This window comes from Cnephaeus nilssonii (genome assembly GCF_951640355.1).
Source record: "Cnephaeus nilssonii genome assembly, chromosome: 2".
Lineage (NCBI taxonomy): Eukaryota > Metazoa > Chordata > Mammalia > Chiroptera > Vespertilionidae > Cnephaeus > Cnephaeus nilssonii.
In genome coordinates this window covers 15,278,748-15,296,603 of record NC_137073.1, presented here as the reverse complement: position 1 = coordinate 15,296,603, position 17,856 = coordinate 15,278,748, and the positions used below count along the sequence as shown (strand labels likewise).

At 53.1% G+C, this 17,856-nt stretch overlaps 1 protein-coding gene across 1 annotated transcript; it reads left to right on the top strand.

Annotated features, from left to right (window-relative positions):
- Positions 1-9,909: 9,909 nt before the first annotated feature.
- ZG16B (zymogen granule protein 16B) lies at positions 9,910-11,984 on the top strand (the record flags this gene model as incomplete). The annotated part of the gene is made up of 4 exons (XM_079789395.1): positions 9,910-10,010; positions 10,100-10,182; positions 10,369-10,474; positions 11,624-11,984. The coding sequence occupies 4 exons, from the start codon at positions 9,910-9,912 to the stop codon at positions 11,982-11,984; spliced, it is 651 nt and encodes a 216-aa protein (XP_079645521.1).
- Between the last annotated feature and the right edge of the window lie 5,872 nt (positions 11,985-17,856).

Here is a 17,856-nt window from a genome sequence, read left to right as displayed (position 1 = left end):
AAGTGGGGAAACCAAGGCAGAGAGAGGGGAACCCAGTGACATTTGCCCGAAAGAAGAAGTTGCTGTGTGAGCAGCTGGGGCACAGTCCCGCGGGAGCCCGCCGAGAAACCACAGGAAATGTGCCCCCCTTGGGCCCCAGGGGGACAAGGATGCTGGGTGTGGGCACTTCCCTCCTGACCGCCATGGGATTCTCCTGATGCGCCTAAATGAAGGGCGTGAGAAGGGGGTTTTCCTGGATTATCTGGGTGAGCCCCGCGTAAAAGTGTCCTTCAAACTGGAAGGAGTCAGAAGGGGAAGTCCGGGCGATGCGATAGGAAAAGGACACAGCCCACTATTGCTGGCTTTGAAGACAGCGAAGGGGGCACAAGCCGCGGACTGAGGGCAGCCCCGGGAGCTGGAAAAGGTGAGGTCATGGTTTCTCCAGAGTCTCCAGATGGGAAGGCAGCCCTGCTGATGCCGTGGTTTCCGTCAGGGAGATACTTGTCAGAATTCTAGGCTACAGACTTTAAGGCAATAAACCTATGTTGTTTTAGGCCACTAAGAGAGTTACAGCAGCAATAGAAAGGTGGCACATTATGTAAGCCTGCATGCCTGCAAGTCCAGGGTGAAAACTCAGAAAATTGAAGATTCAGAATTCAAAAACAGCGAAACCCATCCAGTGGGACGCGGAAGGAGATTCAAAGGTGACCGTGTGGCAGGACCTGAAAGCAATCGGAAGAGGAAGTCAGCAGGCGTCAGGCTGTGACGTGGACCGGACTGGAGAAATAGAATAAACAAGAAACTGCAAGAAAAACGTCAATCAGAAATGCAGGGAGTGAAGGCGTCAGGACTCAAGGTCCAAATGCAACAACAAACTCAAGGTCCAAAACGAAACAGTATGTCCTCCAGCTTCTAGCCAGGAAATGGCCAGGCTGACCCAGCCGGGCCTGGGAAAGCGAGTTCCCATCAGATCCACCAGGCACCAGGCTCCGAACTTGAGGTGGGAGTGGGAGAGGGCTTGCGGTTCAGAGCGGACTTGAGGACAGGAGAAAGGTGGAGAGAGGAAGCCCCCTAGTGGCATCCACATGTCAACGCACAACTCCCTGGTGTGTCAGACGAGGAATTTTGACGAGTGCAGAGGTTCCAGGCCACTGCACTCACTCCCAGCTGGCTGGAGAGGTTAAGATTGGAGATCCTCAATGTCTGGGGAGACAGGAAGCTCCCCCCGGGGCCAGAATAAGCCCCTGGGGTTAGGGAGCAGGAAGGGCCTGGGAGGTGAGCAGCAGGACCCAGTCATGTAACCAGCCCTGTTTGCTCAGGCCCAGCCCTCAGGCACACTGCTGCCCAGGAGGGGATGAGAGCCCTGCATTGATCCCTTCCTGGAGAACAGCAGTGGAACCTGTGCCCTGGCCTGGCCGGGAGCCTGTAGGGCCAGCAGGGGCTGGGCCCAGGATCATCTGTGTCAACACCAGGAAGACAGATAAGCCCACCCCAGTGGCGGCATTGGGTGAGGGCACCCAAGGTATGGCTGGGGGAGAACAGGACAGCTGACTAGGCCACCCAGGGCCCCAAGGCCCATATGGGACCCAGACTAGGAGCCCCAGGCCCAATGCAGGCCTTGCCGTGGGGGTGGGGAGTGCAATTCCCTTTTCCTGGAGCCCAGACAGACCGGGGTCTGTTGGCCTGCCCTCATGAACACCACCTCCTCATTGGGGCGACGGCCAGTCAACAAATAAATGAACCAAACCAAGAAATATTCATACCTCACCTTTCCTCCAGGTTCCTCGGGGAGGCTGACTGCAAAGCTGGGCTGGACTGGGAAAGGGGAGATGACCTGGGTGGGTCCTCTGGGCCCTCTGCTGAGCAGTGTGGGGGCTGGTTCTGGCCTCTGAAGGTCTCATCTCCCTGACCCTCCTGGTGGAGGAGGTTGGTTCCTCACACAGCTGGGGGCACAGGTCTCTGCCCCTGCCAGGCTGCTGAACAGTTTTGGACAGTGCTCCCTCCTGGCCCTGGGAGGAGGTCCCCACTTCAACACTGATGGGCTCCTGGGGACAGAGTCAGAATGCGAGATACCAGCAGATGCAAAGAGAATGAGGACGGTGCTGCCCTTAACCCGGCTGCCTCCTGCTCCAGGAGGAATTCCTTGGGCCCTTCTATTGTGCCCCCCTCCCTTGTAGGAACAGCAGGCAGCCAGCCATCTCTCAGTCCCTACCCCACATGGCCCTCCCTCCTTCCCTCACACCTGGTCCCCCTCAGCGTCTGCCTCTGGAGAACCTCAGAAACAAGCCAGTCCTTCCCTTTTTCCTCTAGGGCAGTGATGGGCAACCTTTTGAGCTTGGTGTGTCAAACTTCGCCAAAAAACCGAGCATAACTAGGGTAGTGTGTCACTTTGAGGAAAAAACTAACTCCAAGACTCTAGTCGCAAATGTTTCATCCTCAGGAGCAGCAAATGTTTCATCCTCGGCATGCGGCCGCGTGTCATCAGAAACGGCTACGCGTGTCAGTGCTGACACGCGTGTCATAGGTTCGCCATCACTGCTCTAGGGAGACCCTCTCTTATCTGAAGAAACAGCTCCCTCAGGCTATCAGGAGACCCGGCGGATGGCCCTGTGGGTGTTATTTGGATTTAGACACGTCCCAAACTGTATAGCAGTCTTCCAAAGTGGCTGTACCAGTTTTGTGTTTCCACCAGCAATGAATGAGAGTTCAACTTAGTGTGTTTTTAAAAAATATATATTTTTATTGATCTCAGAGAGGAAGGGAAAGGGAGAGAGAGACAGAAACATCAATGATGAGAGAGAATCTGATCGGCCGCCTCCCGCACGCCCCCCCCCCCCATTGGGATCAAGCCTGCAACCCAGGCATGTGTCCCTACTGGGAATTGAACTGTGACCTCCTGGTTCATAGGTTGACGCTCAACCTATGAGCCACGCCGGCCGGGCTCAACTTAGTTTCTTATCTATAAAACCTGTACCTACCCTATAGACTGTTGTGAGAATGAAATGAGTGAATACATCAAATGCTTACCCATACCTGGCATAGAGTGAGCACTAAGCTACTGCCATCATCACCATCATCTGAGCCCAGCCAGCAGGACTTTGAGAGGGAGAGAGCTCCCAACTCCTGAGGCCCCAACGTGAAAACCGAGCCAAGATGACCATCGTACTCCCCCGTCTCCAGACCAATCCTAGGGCAGCCCAACCCTCCTCTTCACGTTTGGATCCTCTTCTGCAGTGGCTCCAATGGGGTGTTATTTCCAAGAGATGTTAATGGGCTTTATTTGTGAAAGGACTCGGTGATCACAGATTTTTGGGAAAGCTAAATTAGTTCCTTTGTTGCAGGACTTTTTGATGACTTTGATATGCTAAAATGCATCAGGAAACTGTAAGAGGACGTACAGTAGGCAGAATTCTGCCAACTTGGAACCTGGTTTTGGAGGCGTTTCATAAGGGACGTGTGAGATGCTGCCCCGTGGTCTCTAGGGCCAGACTGGATCTTCAAGATTCCTCTGGTCCCTCCCTCTTGTAGGATCTCCTGATCAGACATCCTCCATCTTCTCAGGTGGATTCTTCCTCCATAAAATCACATTCCTTTCTGGACCTGTCCCTGCCACGTGGCTCATCCAACAGGAGGGGGCGCTGGTGAGCTGAGACATCGCTGCCCAAGAGCTCATTTCCAGGTTAGGAAATGGCACCCAGTTCTCGGTCCTCATTGGCTATTTGCTCAATACAGCAGGTATGTAAAAATGGGGGTAGCTTACAGTGACTGAATCAATGCTTATTTCCAGTCTATGTCGCCATGACCCCAGTCCCCTGCCTCCCTGTTCCCATCACCCCCATTCTCAGTCTCCAGCTGAGCAGCCTCACTCTGCAGAGTCCTTCTTCAGTGGTGTCTCCCTTTCTCTCACCTCCAGGAGGTCTTTCCCTTTCTGAGTCTATGACCAGGTGCAAAGCTACGTATCCAGATTATCTACCTGCAAAGGAGTTTTTGTTGTGGTGTTTTTGTTGTTTTTTTTTCCTGTTAATCAAGCCTCCTTTGCAGGTGAGAAGTGGACCATGGCTTGAAGAAGAATTTGCACACACCCTGTCTTTCGCAGTCTGATCACGCTGCTGCCCTGGACAACTGTTTAAGATAATGGGAGAAATGGTTCTGTCATTTCAGAACCAGATTTCTTTGCAAAGTAAAAATAGCTGTATGATGATTATAATATTAATGCATTCTGTTTAGAAAGGAGCATAAGAAAAAAACTTGAAAAATCACCAGAACCAAACTGCTAACCCTTTTGGTGTTGGGCATTTGAGTTGTTGACAAATGTCATTAAAAACGACACCTCCATGAGCCCTGGCTGGTTTGCTCTGTGGTTAGAGCATTGGCCTGTGGACTGTAAGGGTCTGATTTCCATTTCCGGGCAAAGGCATGTACCTGGTTGCAGGCTCAGCATGTGTGGGAAAATGCATCTCAGTTTTCAAAAGAGTACTTTGTTTTTGTAAAATCGGTACAGTGTTATTAAAAAACTAGAGACCCAGTGCACAAAATTCATGCACAGATAGGGTCCCTAGGCCTGGCTGGCGATCAGGGTGATGGGGGCCTCCCTTCCTCCGGCTGCTGGCTGCCAACTGGGACCTTCCTTTGTTCTGCGCCGCCCCCTCATGGTCAGTGCACGTCATAGTGAGCAATCGAACTCCGGATCTCCCAGCGGAACTCCCAGGGGACACTTTGCATATTAGCTTTTTATATATATAGATTGAAGCAATGCAGAAAAAGAATAGAGAAAAATGTCTGAAATCCTATCTGGAAATAACGATAGTTTTGTTTGAACGTTGTTCCAGAAATCTGTTTGGAAAGACAGATTCAAGGACAGGCAGATGGAAGGATGGCTGGGGTGTGGGGTCAGGACGGAGGCTTGGACCCACATGCTTGTTTCTCTAAGACACCTCCAAACTCTAGGAAACAACAAGGAGATATTTACAAAGGGAATAATTCTCTAAGCGTGCTGGGCCTATGGATGTGGGGGAGCCTCCCAAAGGAGGGGGGCAGATTGGGGTGGGGGCCTCAGTGGAGCTGGTGGGGGGGGGTTCTGGGGACTTCAGGGGGTATACAGCCTGTTGCTTAAGCCCACCAGGTTATAGATTTGTTACAGCAGCACAAGCTAATACACAAGGTAAAAAATGCACGTGCCAGGGCGGCCTTGGGGAATCGGAACCTGGACCTCTTCAGCTTGATACTTGGATAGTTTCATTTTATTTCCAACACTTACACTAATGGAATTTTAATTACATAAATGATTAGGCAAAATGTGTGGTTGGGTGTCCTGGTTTTCCAAGAAAATTATTTAATTTCTCTGGGGGAAAGTGCAGATAAAATTTTAATTTATTGCTCTGCATCCAACAAAGAATTTGAATGAGTGAGTAAACGAGTCAGGGAGCATTGAGAGGTTCAGAAATGCAAAGCTGAATTGCCCCCCTTAGGGTGGGCCTTCCAGCTTGGCAGCAGCCACTCAAGGGCAAGCTACAAAGACCACAAAATGCCCAACCAGTGTGGCTCAGTGGTTGAGCATCCCACCTATGAACCAGGAGGTCACGGTTCCATTCCCTGTCAGGATACATGCACCGGTTGCAGGCTCAATCCCCAGTAGGGGGTGTGCAGGAGGCAGCCAATCAATGATTCTCTCTCATCATTGATGTTTCTATCTCTCTCTCCCTTTCCCTTCCTCTCTGAAATCAATAAAAATATATTTTTTTAAAAACCCCACAAACACAAAAACAAAGACCATAAAAGTCATTTCCTTTCCCCTCACCAGCAGGCTCTTTCCTCTGATTCCTGGGTCCCCAGGGATCAGATGAGGTCACATGGAGGATCCAGCTTTGTCAGGGCCAGCCTGACAGGTGAACCGGACTGAGGTAGGGAGGTGGGAATTAAGAAAAGAAAGACATGAAAGCTGGATCGGGAGGACTGCAAGCCATTGACAGACTGCAGCAGCTTTATTAACTGTGCAATGCCTTTTATACACAAACACTGACTGGGAGGTCAGTTAAGAGGAACATACTCTCTGTTCCTCCTAATCTCTAAGGGAAATAAAGCAGGAAGCCAAATTCCCAGTACAGCAAATCTCAGTAAATAGTTACAGACTTCTGGTAAGCCATGAACGGTCGCTCTCATTCTGCTGACAATTGGAAAGCGCCATCCAAACAAGTCAGGGAACACTGTGTGGGTAGGGGACTGAATCTTATCAGTCCCTTCGGGTGCAAGGACTCTGTCAGCTTACACCCGGTCTCCAACACAGCTTCCCTACCTTTGCCCAGGCCAGGCCAGGCTTACCCCTGAAACTGAAGATCCAAGCCAAGGGCAGTTGGGGGCTCCCTGCAAAGGGGAGCAGGCAGGCTGGACCAGCTGAGAGGATAGGGGATGGAGGCCGTCTTGTCTGTTGTGCCTCATGATGCCCAAGCTCCACACCTAGATGGCAGGGAAACCAGGGCAGCCAGCCCTGACCCATCCCTCAACAAACCAGGCAGCCAGGCCAGGGCCTGCTCTGTGGGAGAAGGCCCCATTGTTCCGGGCTCCTGACAGAGTGAGTTCTGGGGCACGCCCAGGGAGGTGATTATGGCCTTGTAAATTTGTAAATGCCCAGTAAATCCCCTGGGGGGGGGGGCGGGGAGAGCCCTGATCCCAAGGGACAAAGGGCCTTGTGTTGAGTCTTCCTCAGCCTCAGGGCCAGCTCTGGGCCAAGGTGGAAGAGGGGGTGGGTCTCCTCCAGGATTGGGGCCTCCTACACAGGTGTGCACAAGTGTCGGCAGGTGTGTGGGAGGCACGTGTAAGCTCCTATGCATAGGGTTAGTGGGCAAGTGTGTGTGTTTAGGGCACATCCGTGTGTGAGCGCACGTGTGTGCATGTGCATCTGTTATAACTCATGGCTCTATGAACATACACCTCATGTGTACTTTCGGGCAACTTGTGCCATCCCTCTTTGTTCAGGCCAGAAACTGTCCCTTCCTCCAACTCCCACCCCAGGTAGTGCTTCCTGGAGTCTGGGCCCAGACAGACCCTCCTCTGGGCTCCAAACCCTGCCAGCCTGGAGCTGGGAAGAAGGCGCCTGAATTGGCAGCAAAACGCCCAAAAGTTCCCTCAGGCTGGGCTGGGGCTGGAACACAAGGCCCTTTGTGCAGCCTCCTGGCTCCCGCCACCCAGAGCTGGGCTTGTGAGGCCCTGGGCCTCTTCTGCCTCCTTCTGGCAGGAGGTTCCTGGGACCTGGGGGGAGGGCCGGGACGCCAGCTCAGGACCAGAGGAAAGGGTGCAGTTTTCAAGATAGAGCGCCTCTCTGCTCTGGTCTCCCCAAAAGGGTTGTTGTTAAATGAAACCCTTCTCCATCCCCCAAGCCCCGTGTGGCCAGTACCATGGACGGGGCTGTGGCTGTTCCAGAGTAGGGAAACAGGGCTCACCAGGTTCTGCTGACTTTATGGGTGAAGGGCCACGTTTAGGTTTTCTAAGTCTTTTTTTTTTTTTAATTGGTTTCAGAAAGGAAGGGAGAGGGAGAGAGAGATAGAAACATCAATGATGAGAATCATTGATTGGCTGCCTCCTGCATGCCCCCTACTGGGGATCGAGCCCCCAACCCAGGCATGTGCCCTGACTGGCAATCTAACCTGGGACCTCCTGGTTCATAGGTCAGAACTCAACCACTGAACCACGCCAGCCAGGCATCTTTTTTTTTTCTTCTTTTTTTAGCAGCTTAAAACAATACACATTTATTATCTCGCCATTTCTGTGATGTCCAGCAAGGGTGAGTGGGCCTTCTGCTTAACATCTCACATGGCTGAAGTCAAGGTGTCTCAGGTCAAGTCGGGAAGAACCCACTTCCATGTTCATTCAGGTTGTCAGCAGAATTCAGTTTCTTGCAGTTGTAGAACCCCTACCCCTGCCCCCCGACCCTGCTCATCTTCAAAGCCAGTAATAGCGCATGGAGTCCTTCTCCTGTTTCAAGTCTCTCTGACTTCCCCTTCGGCTGCATCTCTCTAGGTTTTCTAAGTCTCTGTCACGAGGATTCGGCTCTGCCTGTAATAGACAGCATCCCCAGACTGCACGCAAATTAGTGGGTGGGGCTGAATGCTGATAACACTTCATTGATGGGTGATGGCACTGGAATTTCATGGAATGTTCATGTGTCACAAAATGCTATTCTTTTGAATTATTTTCTAACCATTTAAACATTCGAAAAGTGTTCTTAGCTCACAGGCTGTGGAGAAACAGGAAGAGGGCCAGGTCTGGCTGCAGGCTGTGGTAGCTGACCCCGGGCCTAGGAACCTAGGTAATAAAGTTGCCAGCTAAACAGGGCCTCCGCTCCACCTCTCAGTCCTCACAGCACTGCCATCCCAATGAAACCAGAGTGTTCAGTTCCTGGCGAGCCAGCACTCCCAGACCAGGTCTGTCTGTGCCCACACGAGCCATTCTCTTTTCCTGTGTAGCCAAATGGGGACATCTCCACTGGCCTGTGTCCCTGGGCAATGTGTCGGAGCAGAAGGAGTATTCTATTCCTTCACGTTGTGTACTATTTCCCTGCACAGATGACACAACCATTTATTTAACGGGTTTGCCTCTAGATGTGTAAGTCCGCTGTTTCGAATCTGTGATTTCAAAGGACGCTGCAAAGCAAAACCTTGTACACCTGCTTGCATGGCATAAGTCTTCGGTGTTCAGGCTCTTAGCTGGAGAAGCATCTTGTTGAATTGTCACAGCATCCTGTGAGTCAGTTCTACTGTTATCCGCACATATCAGATGAATCAAGGCACACAGAGGTGATGTACACTCCCCAAACCCCATGCCTAGTCAGTACAAAAGACGGGATTTGGACATGATCTGGGTCCAACACCCATGCCCACAATTAGCTCCTGTCTTTTTTTTGTAAAGATTTTTTATTGATTTTGAGAGAGAGTGAGAGAAACATTGATTTGAGAGGGAAACATCTATCAGCTGTCTCTTGTATGCCCCCCGCAGGGATTAAGCCCGCAACCTGGGCCTGTGCCCTGATGAGGAATCAAACCGGCAAACCTTCGGGTGCACGGGGCAATGCCCAACCAACTGAGCCACACTGGCCAGGGTATCAGCCTCTATCTTGATGACTATGACCCTATGGCTCTTTCAAAAGGTTAGTTCCAGCCCTCACACACAGCCTAGACTTGCTGCACCATCAGGGTCCCCAGAACCCTGGTAAGGACCCTATTACCTCCAGATAAAGTCTGACCCCCTGGCGTGGCCCCAGGCCCTCTCGGAAGGGCTGGCCAGGAGGCTCACCTCTCCCCAATCCTCTGTGCCTCCTGTCATGTCACCTTTGCTGTTGGTCACCCCACACCCCATTAAGCTACTCTCAGACCTGGCTCAGAGAAAAGATCACAGACACCTTCCAAGAGACAGACCCTGGGAGGCCAACACCTTGCACCAGACACACAGAACTTGATTGTCCTCTCTGACTCTAGGAGAGGGGAGCTTGACCTGGACTCCTGAAAGCCCAAGGGACCATGGGCTCTGCCCAGACCTGAATGAGCTCCTCAATCCAATTGTGCACAAGGCAGGAGCCCTGGACCCCACGAACCATCTGTAGACATTCCACCTATGGCCCCTCATGGGGTTGAAACCTGTCTGGCCAACCTGGAAAGGGCTGTCAGCAAACTCCCCACACCTCTGAAGTCAAGGTCTAGTTCAGGTGCTCAGAGGTGACAGCAAAATCCATGTCCCGGTCCCGTTTTGTTGGCGTGACAGCAAAATCCATGTTCCGGTCCCGTTTTGTTGGCGTGACAGCAAAACCCATGTCCCGGTCCCGTTTTGTTTGCGTAGGCTCTGGGGCCAAGACAACAAACACAGCACGTCCATCCGGGAGCCTCCCCCAGGAAGAGCCCCCACCGATCTGTCTTCAGGGTGTCCCCTACTCCTTCCTTCTGGATGGGGGCCCACAAGGCCTGGGGTATAAAAGGCCCGGTGGAGGGTGCCCAGGTGCGAGACTCCCCAGTGCCAGGATTGGGTGACAAGACTTTCCTGGCCAGGTAAGGCGGTGCTCCCCTCCATGGATGGGGCCGACAGGGTCAGGCAGGGCCCTTCTCTGAGCGTCTGGTGGCCGGTCCCTTCTTTCCAGGAGCCGTGGGACTCAGGAGCCAGAAACCATGCTGCTGTGGCTGACCCTCACCGTCCTGTGGAGCACCACCTGCTGGGCAGATCGTAAGTCTGGCTGGGTCTGCCTCCCTCCAGCCCACGCCCCTGGGTCTGGGCTCAGCCCTGGACTAACTCTAGTCTCAGGACCGGCCCATCTGCCTGGAGGGCTTCATCCAGTTCTGCAAAAAGATAACCGATACGTTACTGTGTCATTTTCTCTCTCTCCCTCACCTGGTTCTTTCGTCCATCTAGAGATGTATGGGAATGGAAGAGGCACGTATTTCAGCTCCTCTCCAGACAATACAAATGATATATCTGGGATCCGGGTGTCTCTAAGTCCTATAGGCATAATTAGGAGGTGAGTAGGGGCAGGGCACAAAGTCCTATCTCTGTCCCAATGCATGCCACAGTCTTGGGAACTTGGGGAGGGGGGCTTAGCGCCTCTTCTCCCGCATCTTCGCTGGGCTCCTGATGACTCCTTGAGGCCAGTCTTGGAGTCATGCAGCCGCCAGCCATCACCTTGCGGTTTGTCCCTTTTCCTCAGACACCTCCTCTCCTGCACACCAGTCCCACTCCTTTCTGTCTCCACCTGCAAGTGCAGACACTGCTTCTTGGGTTGATCTAAAAAAAGGGATAAATAATGCTTCTCCCTACTTGCTCCTTTCAACCCAAACTCAACTCAACCAAAAACAGCCTTTCAGTCTGAGAATGCCTGATGGGAAAATCAGGAGGGGAGGTTAGGGTCAAAGAGGAAGGAAGTGAGGGTCAGAGTGGACCACTGCATGAACACAATTCGCCAGATCCCGTAGAGGCAGAAAGCCCAGGCCCATTCCCCCAATGTTAGGGTGTGTCCTTGCTTGAAGCCTGGGGGAAATCTTTGCTCTACATTTAAAAGGTCCCGGGGACCTGGGAGAGAGAATGGAGGAGAGCAGCTAGTAGCAAAGGGGACAGAGTATGGGGCCGGGAGCAGTGGAGGAGGAGGCTCCTGGATAGGCATCAAGGTGTGAAGGACACAGATAAATTCAGATGAGCAAAGCTAGTGGGATTCCCCCAGGTGGGTGTGAGAAGTCACTCACTTCTCAGGCCTGCAACCTGATCTATTTGGAGTGATTTGGGCTCAGAAAACCCAAGCTTGGCTGGGGAACAGCTCCCAGCTCTGAGCAAGGTTGACAGCTGGCGCCGCCTGAGGGTCATGGTGACCTGGCATTTAGCAGAGCTCTCCTTACGGATGATCTCAGTGCCTCTCCCAACAATCACCCCCACGCTGCAGATGAAGACGCTGAGGCCCGGAAGGCTGGGCAACAAGCCCAAGACCACAGAGCCCGAAGGCAGCAGAGCGGCATGTCTGTCTCAGGATCCCCAAGTCATGTGCTCAGCGACCTCTGTCGCAGTGACGGGGCTGTTCTCCTTGCTGGTGGCTGCGGGGAGGGGTGTGTGAGGGATAGAGGACCTGGGGGTGATGAGTCAGCCTGAATCCAGAGTGTTCAAAGCTCTCCCTTTCTTCCAGCATCCAGCTGAGATATGGATCCAACTGGAGCGAAACATATGGCGTCTCAGGTGGGCATGCCGAGGAATTCCTCCTGTGGCCAGATGAGTACATTATAGGGCTGGTCGGCTCATACAGGGTCTACCTCCGCTACCTGGTTGTATATACCAACTTGGGGCGCTGGGCCGCATTCGGGAAGGAAAGTGGCTACAGCTTCACCGCCTACCCGGGCGAGCCCGGCAAGGTGCTCACAGGACTCTTCGGCCAGACCCAGCTCCTTGGCATCACGGGCATCGGTTTTAAATGGGATTATCCTCTAGCAGAGCCGAACACTGCACCACCAAGCACAACCCAGAATAATGAAACGTCAAATAAAGAATGATACAGCAAGGTCGCGGCTTGGCCCCGGCCAGGGCACATACAAGAATCAGCCAATGAATGCATAAATAAGTGGAACAACAAATCTCTCTCTCTCTCTCTCTCAAATTAATTAATAAATTTTTTTTAAAAAGAGCAACTAAATAATGTCACAAAAAATGAGTACTCCCGGGTCCCCAGGGATGGGGGCATGGGTCACCCTGTTGAGGCCATTGGACTGGTGGCAGCCCTGGATAGCCAAGTCGGGGTGCTGAATCAGAATCCCCAAAATAAAGCTCCTGCTGCAGGAACAGTGCGTCCAGGTGCGGTCCTTGGGTCTGGTGTACAACCAAAGCCCTCGGAGCTTGTGGGGAATCTGGGCTCCGGGTTAGAGCTCAGTGAACGGAGCTGCAGGATGAGACAGGAGATGGGTCTGACACCCCAGGCCCCCGCGATTCTGCTGAGGATGCAGGACCGACCCAGGGCTCCAACAATGCCCCCCAGCCCTGCTCGCCACCCCAAGCCCAGCCAGCGGGCCTCTGCTGGCCCAGGCTCAGTTATAGGCTTCTCTGAGTGTACGTGGCCTCAGGGGAGCCACTCATTCATTCACTCACTCAGCACGTATTTTCCAAGACCTCACCCATGCCAGGCTCTCCTGGGAAGCAGGGGTGTAAAGAAGAAGAGACCAGCGGAAAGGCACCTCCTGGGGGTAGAGTCAGTCACTGAAGCAGATGGTGGCAGTTGGCTGTGGCATCTGTGTTGAAGGGGATACATGCAGGGCATCGTACCTGGGCACCTTCCCAGAGTGGGGCGGCCGGCATGTGCTCCAGGGAAGCCTTCCTGGAAGAGCTACGTCCTAGAGGCTGAGTGAGAACTGGCCCGTTGGAGGCAAGGGGAAGAGGTCATTCCGGGCGGAGGGATCGACATGGGCAAAGGCGGGATCCAGAGCTAGCCGAGGGCCCTGCTCCTTGAAGCCTGGTGAGTGACGATAGCGGCAACGGAGAGGTAAAGCAGACCCCAGGCCTTGCACATTCTTCACCTCTCCCTTCACAAGCCTGGACTCCCACGTGGTCTCTTGCCAAGGTCCGAGTCCCAGAATCCTCCAGGGACAAGGCTTCCAAACGTTTTGGACTGTGACGCACAGGAAGAAACCCATTCTGTGCTGTGACACAGAACACACAGCTATCAAACCGCAGCAGCCAAACAACAGTCGTGCCCAGTGCCCATCCCACCTGAGCTCCCTGCCCACAGCGGCCCTCGGAGGACAGGGCTTCCATCACCACCATCTACAAGGGAGAAAACGAAGGCACAGAGAGCACAGTGGCTTGGCCTAGGCCACACAGCAGCGCCGGGCAGAAAAAGAGATTCTGGCTGGAGGTGGTCTGGCTGCAAAGTCTGGGCCCAGAACCACAGACCAAGGCAACGATTTCCCAACCGATCCTCATCTTTCTGTGTGAGGTGCAGCGGACATATTTACTTTTCTGTACTTCAATTTTAAATTCTGGTTGAGAGCCACTTGTGGTTCTTTTTTTTTTTTTAATATATTTTATTGATTTTTTTACAGAGAGGAAGGGAGAGGGAGAGAGAGTTAGAAACATCAGTGAGAGAGAAACATTGATCAGCTGCCTCCTGCACACCCCCTACTGGGGATGTGTCTGCAACCATGGTACATGCCCTTGACTGGAATCGAACCTGGAACCCTTGAGTCTGCAGGCCGACGCTCTATCCACTGAGCCAAACCAGTTAGGGCCACTTGTGGTTCTTAACTTGAGAGTCTGGGGGAAATTCAGAGAGCCCGTGAACTTGGGTGAGGAAAAAATTACCTCCTTATTTCCATTGCCTTCTACTGGAAATTTTGTTTTTCCTTCGATTATTAATGTGACCTCGCTCACCTCATCAACAGGGCCTGCGACTTTGTCATATTAATGACAGTTGTCCCAGTATCTTGAAATATACGTTCATCACTACTTCAAAATGATGGGTGTTTTAGAGGTGTCTCTCAATGTGTCGGTAATAAGAGCACAGAAACATATAGAACACAGATCAGAAACATCCTGACAAGTGACCCTGAGGTGGCTGTGCAGGACCCCCTTCTCCTACGTGCATCCCACCTTCGTCCTGCTCCACCAGGCTCGAGGGCCCTGCTGTTGCATAATTAATGCCTTGCCCTTGGTTTGCTAAAAGGGAAACCTGTTTTCAGTTATAACGGGATTCTTTTTCTAAAAAATGTATTTTATTGATTTTTTACAGAGAGGAAGGGAGAGGGAGAGAGAGTTAGAAACATCGATGAGAGAGAATCATCGATCAGCTGCCTCCTGCACACCCCCTACTGTGGGGATGTGCCCGCAACCAAGGTACATGCCCTTGACCAGAATCGAACCTGGGACCTTTCAGTCCACAGGCCGACGCTCTATCCACTGAGCCAAACCGGTTAGGGCTATAAAGGGATTCTTGACCCCTTTCACAGGTGCTCACCTTTCTTGGGACTGACAAGTGCAAAGGGGGTCCCTGCCCCCCAGTACCTCCCGGTGTGGCCACAGGATGGTCAGAAATGGGAGGAGCACTAAGTCATTGCCTTGTGATAGGGATCGGATAGGATGAGAGGAGGGGGAGGAGAGTGGGAAGAGAAAGGGGAGGGGGAGGAGCAGACAAGGACCCAGCTCCGGGGCTGTTGTGAGGACGAACTGTGAAGCACAGTGGGTGGCACAGTCGATCTTATTGGTGGAAGTTCTCAGGAACCCTCCATCCTCCCGCAGCGGGCCCAGCGCGTCCGCCTGCCAGGCTCTGCCGGGCACCGCGGAGCCAGGCGCTGGTTCAGACTTGGGGGTCCTCAGGGTGCAATCCTCGCATAGTGCCGGGGTCCGGGGCCAGACCCGCGGGCGTGGGAGCTTGGGGCGCCCAGGCCCACCCCTTGTGACAAGGACAAAGCGGGCTCGCGGATGTGCAGGACCTTCACTCAGCACCGGCATTCGGGGTCTCTCTGGCCATGCCCGTTGGTACTCCGCGACGCCCGGCTCTGCCAGGTGAGCGGGCGCCAGGTGGGACCCAGGACCCTCAGGCGACCTCCCTGGGACCCCTTCCCCGCGCCGGGCCCTGGGAGGACAGCTTCGCGGGGCAGATCGCCACTTGAAGCCGAGTCTACGCGGCCGAAGAGTCCCTGCGGCGGCGGCAGCGGAGCTCGGGAAGGCGGCCTTCGCCCCCTGCTGGTGCTCGGGAGCAGGTGCTGGATGCAGGCGCGCGCGGGCCCCAGCGGTGATGCGCGCCCCAGCGCACTGCAGGAATTCCTGGGCCCGGAATTCCCGCGCGCCCCAAACCTCAGCTGGATTCTGGGAAGGAGTGGGACTCACTGGCGAGGCCCCGCTGCATCCCTCCTCCCAGCTCGGCCAGCCTCCTCCCCCAGCGCCTAGGAAGGCCTTCCTGCCATCCGCCCAGTTTCCGAGCTGGGCTGGCAGTCCGCCTCATCCCGCAGGAGTGGCCAGTTCTTTCCCTTCCGTCACAACCCCCAGCCCCGGGCCTCTCCGTGGGGCTTCTCTCCCGGACAGGTGCTTGGCTCGCCTGCCCTCCAGACCAGGGATCACGGCCTCCCTCCAAGAAGGCCTCCTTAGGACACATCCCTCTTCCTCAGTCTCCAAGTGTGAGCAGGGGACCCACAGCTGTGGTCTTGGTTCCCCGCCGCCTCTAAGTCTATTCCTGCGTGTCCTTGTGGGTCCGTGGACAGCTGCAAGCTGGCTGGGGCAGAGGCCACTGCCGGGGGCGCTGTGGGCAGTCACCTCCTGCTGCCCTGGCCGGTGGCGGCTCCCACCATCCACCCAGGGTGAGGCTGAGGCTGCCACACCGGCCCTCTGGCCCACGCCATCACCTAAGCCCTCTGGCCCACAGGTAGAGCTTGGTCCAAGCTGAGCCAGCCATTCTCAGGGCCACAGATGGGCGGGTTCTGCGTGTGCCTGGTGGTGTCACGTGTGAATAGGGGGCCCTGGGGCAGCCTGTCCACCAAGGGGCTGAACTGATGAACAAAGAACAGCAGAAGGACAGAGATGGCCCGAATGGCCTTCCCGCCAGGCTCTAGACTTTCCAGATCAGCTATTCCTGCTCTTCCATTCCAAGATACACCCAAGTAGGAATGCCAGATAAAATGCAGGACACCCAGTTAAATTCGAATTTCAGGTATACAATAATAATTTCTTAGTCTAAGTATCTGTATATCAAACCTTGCATTTTTAAAAAGTATAACTATGTCCCAAATATTGATTTTTTTTTATCCCAAATACTGCATGGGGCATAGTTAGACTACAAAATTATTTGTGTATATCTGAAACAAACTTGAATGGAGTGTACTGTATTTTTATTTGCTGAATTTGGCAGCCCTAACCCAAGACACTTGGGAGCTGTGGGAGGAGAGGGCGCAGGGGGCAGTGCTGAGGACTGGGCCTGTCAGGGAGGACCGCCACTCTAGCCAGAGGAAAGGACAGACCAGGGAGACAGAACTGCCCACGATGAAGCAGGTTCCTGCTGCTTACTACCAAGGCGCCGAGGCACCCGGAAAACCCCAGAGAAGGGATCCTGCACACGTTCCCATTTTGACACACGTGTGCCCGAGCCTTCCCAAACTCTGAGCACTTTCCCCAGCTTCATTTAGGACCTGCCTCTCCCCCACTCAAGGCTGAATCATTCCCTCGCTCTCTGGCACCCAGAACCTGGGTGGGACCGAGGGTGTGCTGGGTGGAGTCGCCAGGAAGCACGAGCTGGGAGGGCAGGGCCTGCTCTAGGGGCTCCAGTGGTTTGAAACCCTCCTCGGAGAATCAGCACGGAGTTGACACATTTGGGGAGCCTATGTAATTATCACCACGCACAAATGCAGAAAGTTTCTGTCGCCCCAAGAAAGTTCCCTGGTGTCCCTTGGTACCCAGTTCCCTCCCAAATTCAGTTCCAGGTAATCTATTTGCTTTTTGTTACTATGAATTCATTTTGCCTTTTTGAAAATTTCATATAAAGGAAATTATATGGAATATACTTTTTTGTGTCTGGCTTTTTTTATTCAACATTATAATTTTGAGATTCACCTATATTATTTGTATTTCAGTAGTGTGTTCCTTTTTTTTTTTTTTAAATCCTCACCCAAAGGTATTTTCGCCATTGATTTCTAGAGAGAGGGAGGAGGAGGGGAGAGAGAGATAGGGAGACACATTGATTGGTTGCCTCCTGCATGCACACCTATTGGGTCTGGGGAACCTGCAACCAAGGTACGTGCCCTTGACCAGGAATTGAACCCGAGACCGTTCATTCTGCAAGTGATGCTCTAACCACTGAGCAACCCATTCAGGGCAGTGTGTTCCTTTTTTGTTGCTAAGAGGCATTTAATTTAATTTATACTTCACTTAATCTACCCATTTGCCAGCTGATGAACATTTGGGTTGTTTGTTTTGGGCCACTATGAATAAAGCTTCTATGAACATTTGTGCATGAACCTTTGTGTAGACATAAGTTTTCATTCCTCTTTGGTAAACGTGTAGGGGTGGGACTGATAACTCATAGCCTCAGTGTCCATTTAACTTGATAAGAAACTGCCAAACTGCTTCCCGAAGTGCCATGTTGATTCCCACCAACAATGTATGCGCGTTCCAATGGCTCCACGCCCTTGTCAGCACTTGGCATTGTCAAGCTGTTATAGTTGGCCATCCTGGAACTAATGATGAGCATCTTTCTGTGTGCATGCTGCCCACTCACATCTCTTCCTTCCTGAAATCTCACCCAAAACTGCCTAGCTGTTTGATTTTTCATATGGAACGCTTTCCTTCTGGCTGTTATTTTGGAGCATCGGGTGAAGAGAGGATCTAGTTAGTGAGTCACTGACAACCCAACGCTGGACTCCTTCCCACTTTGACGCCAAGGGAGACAGA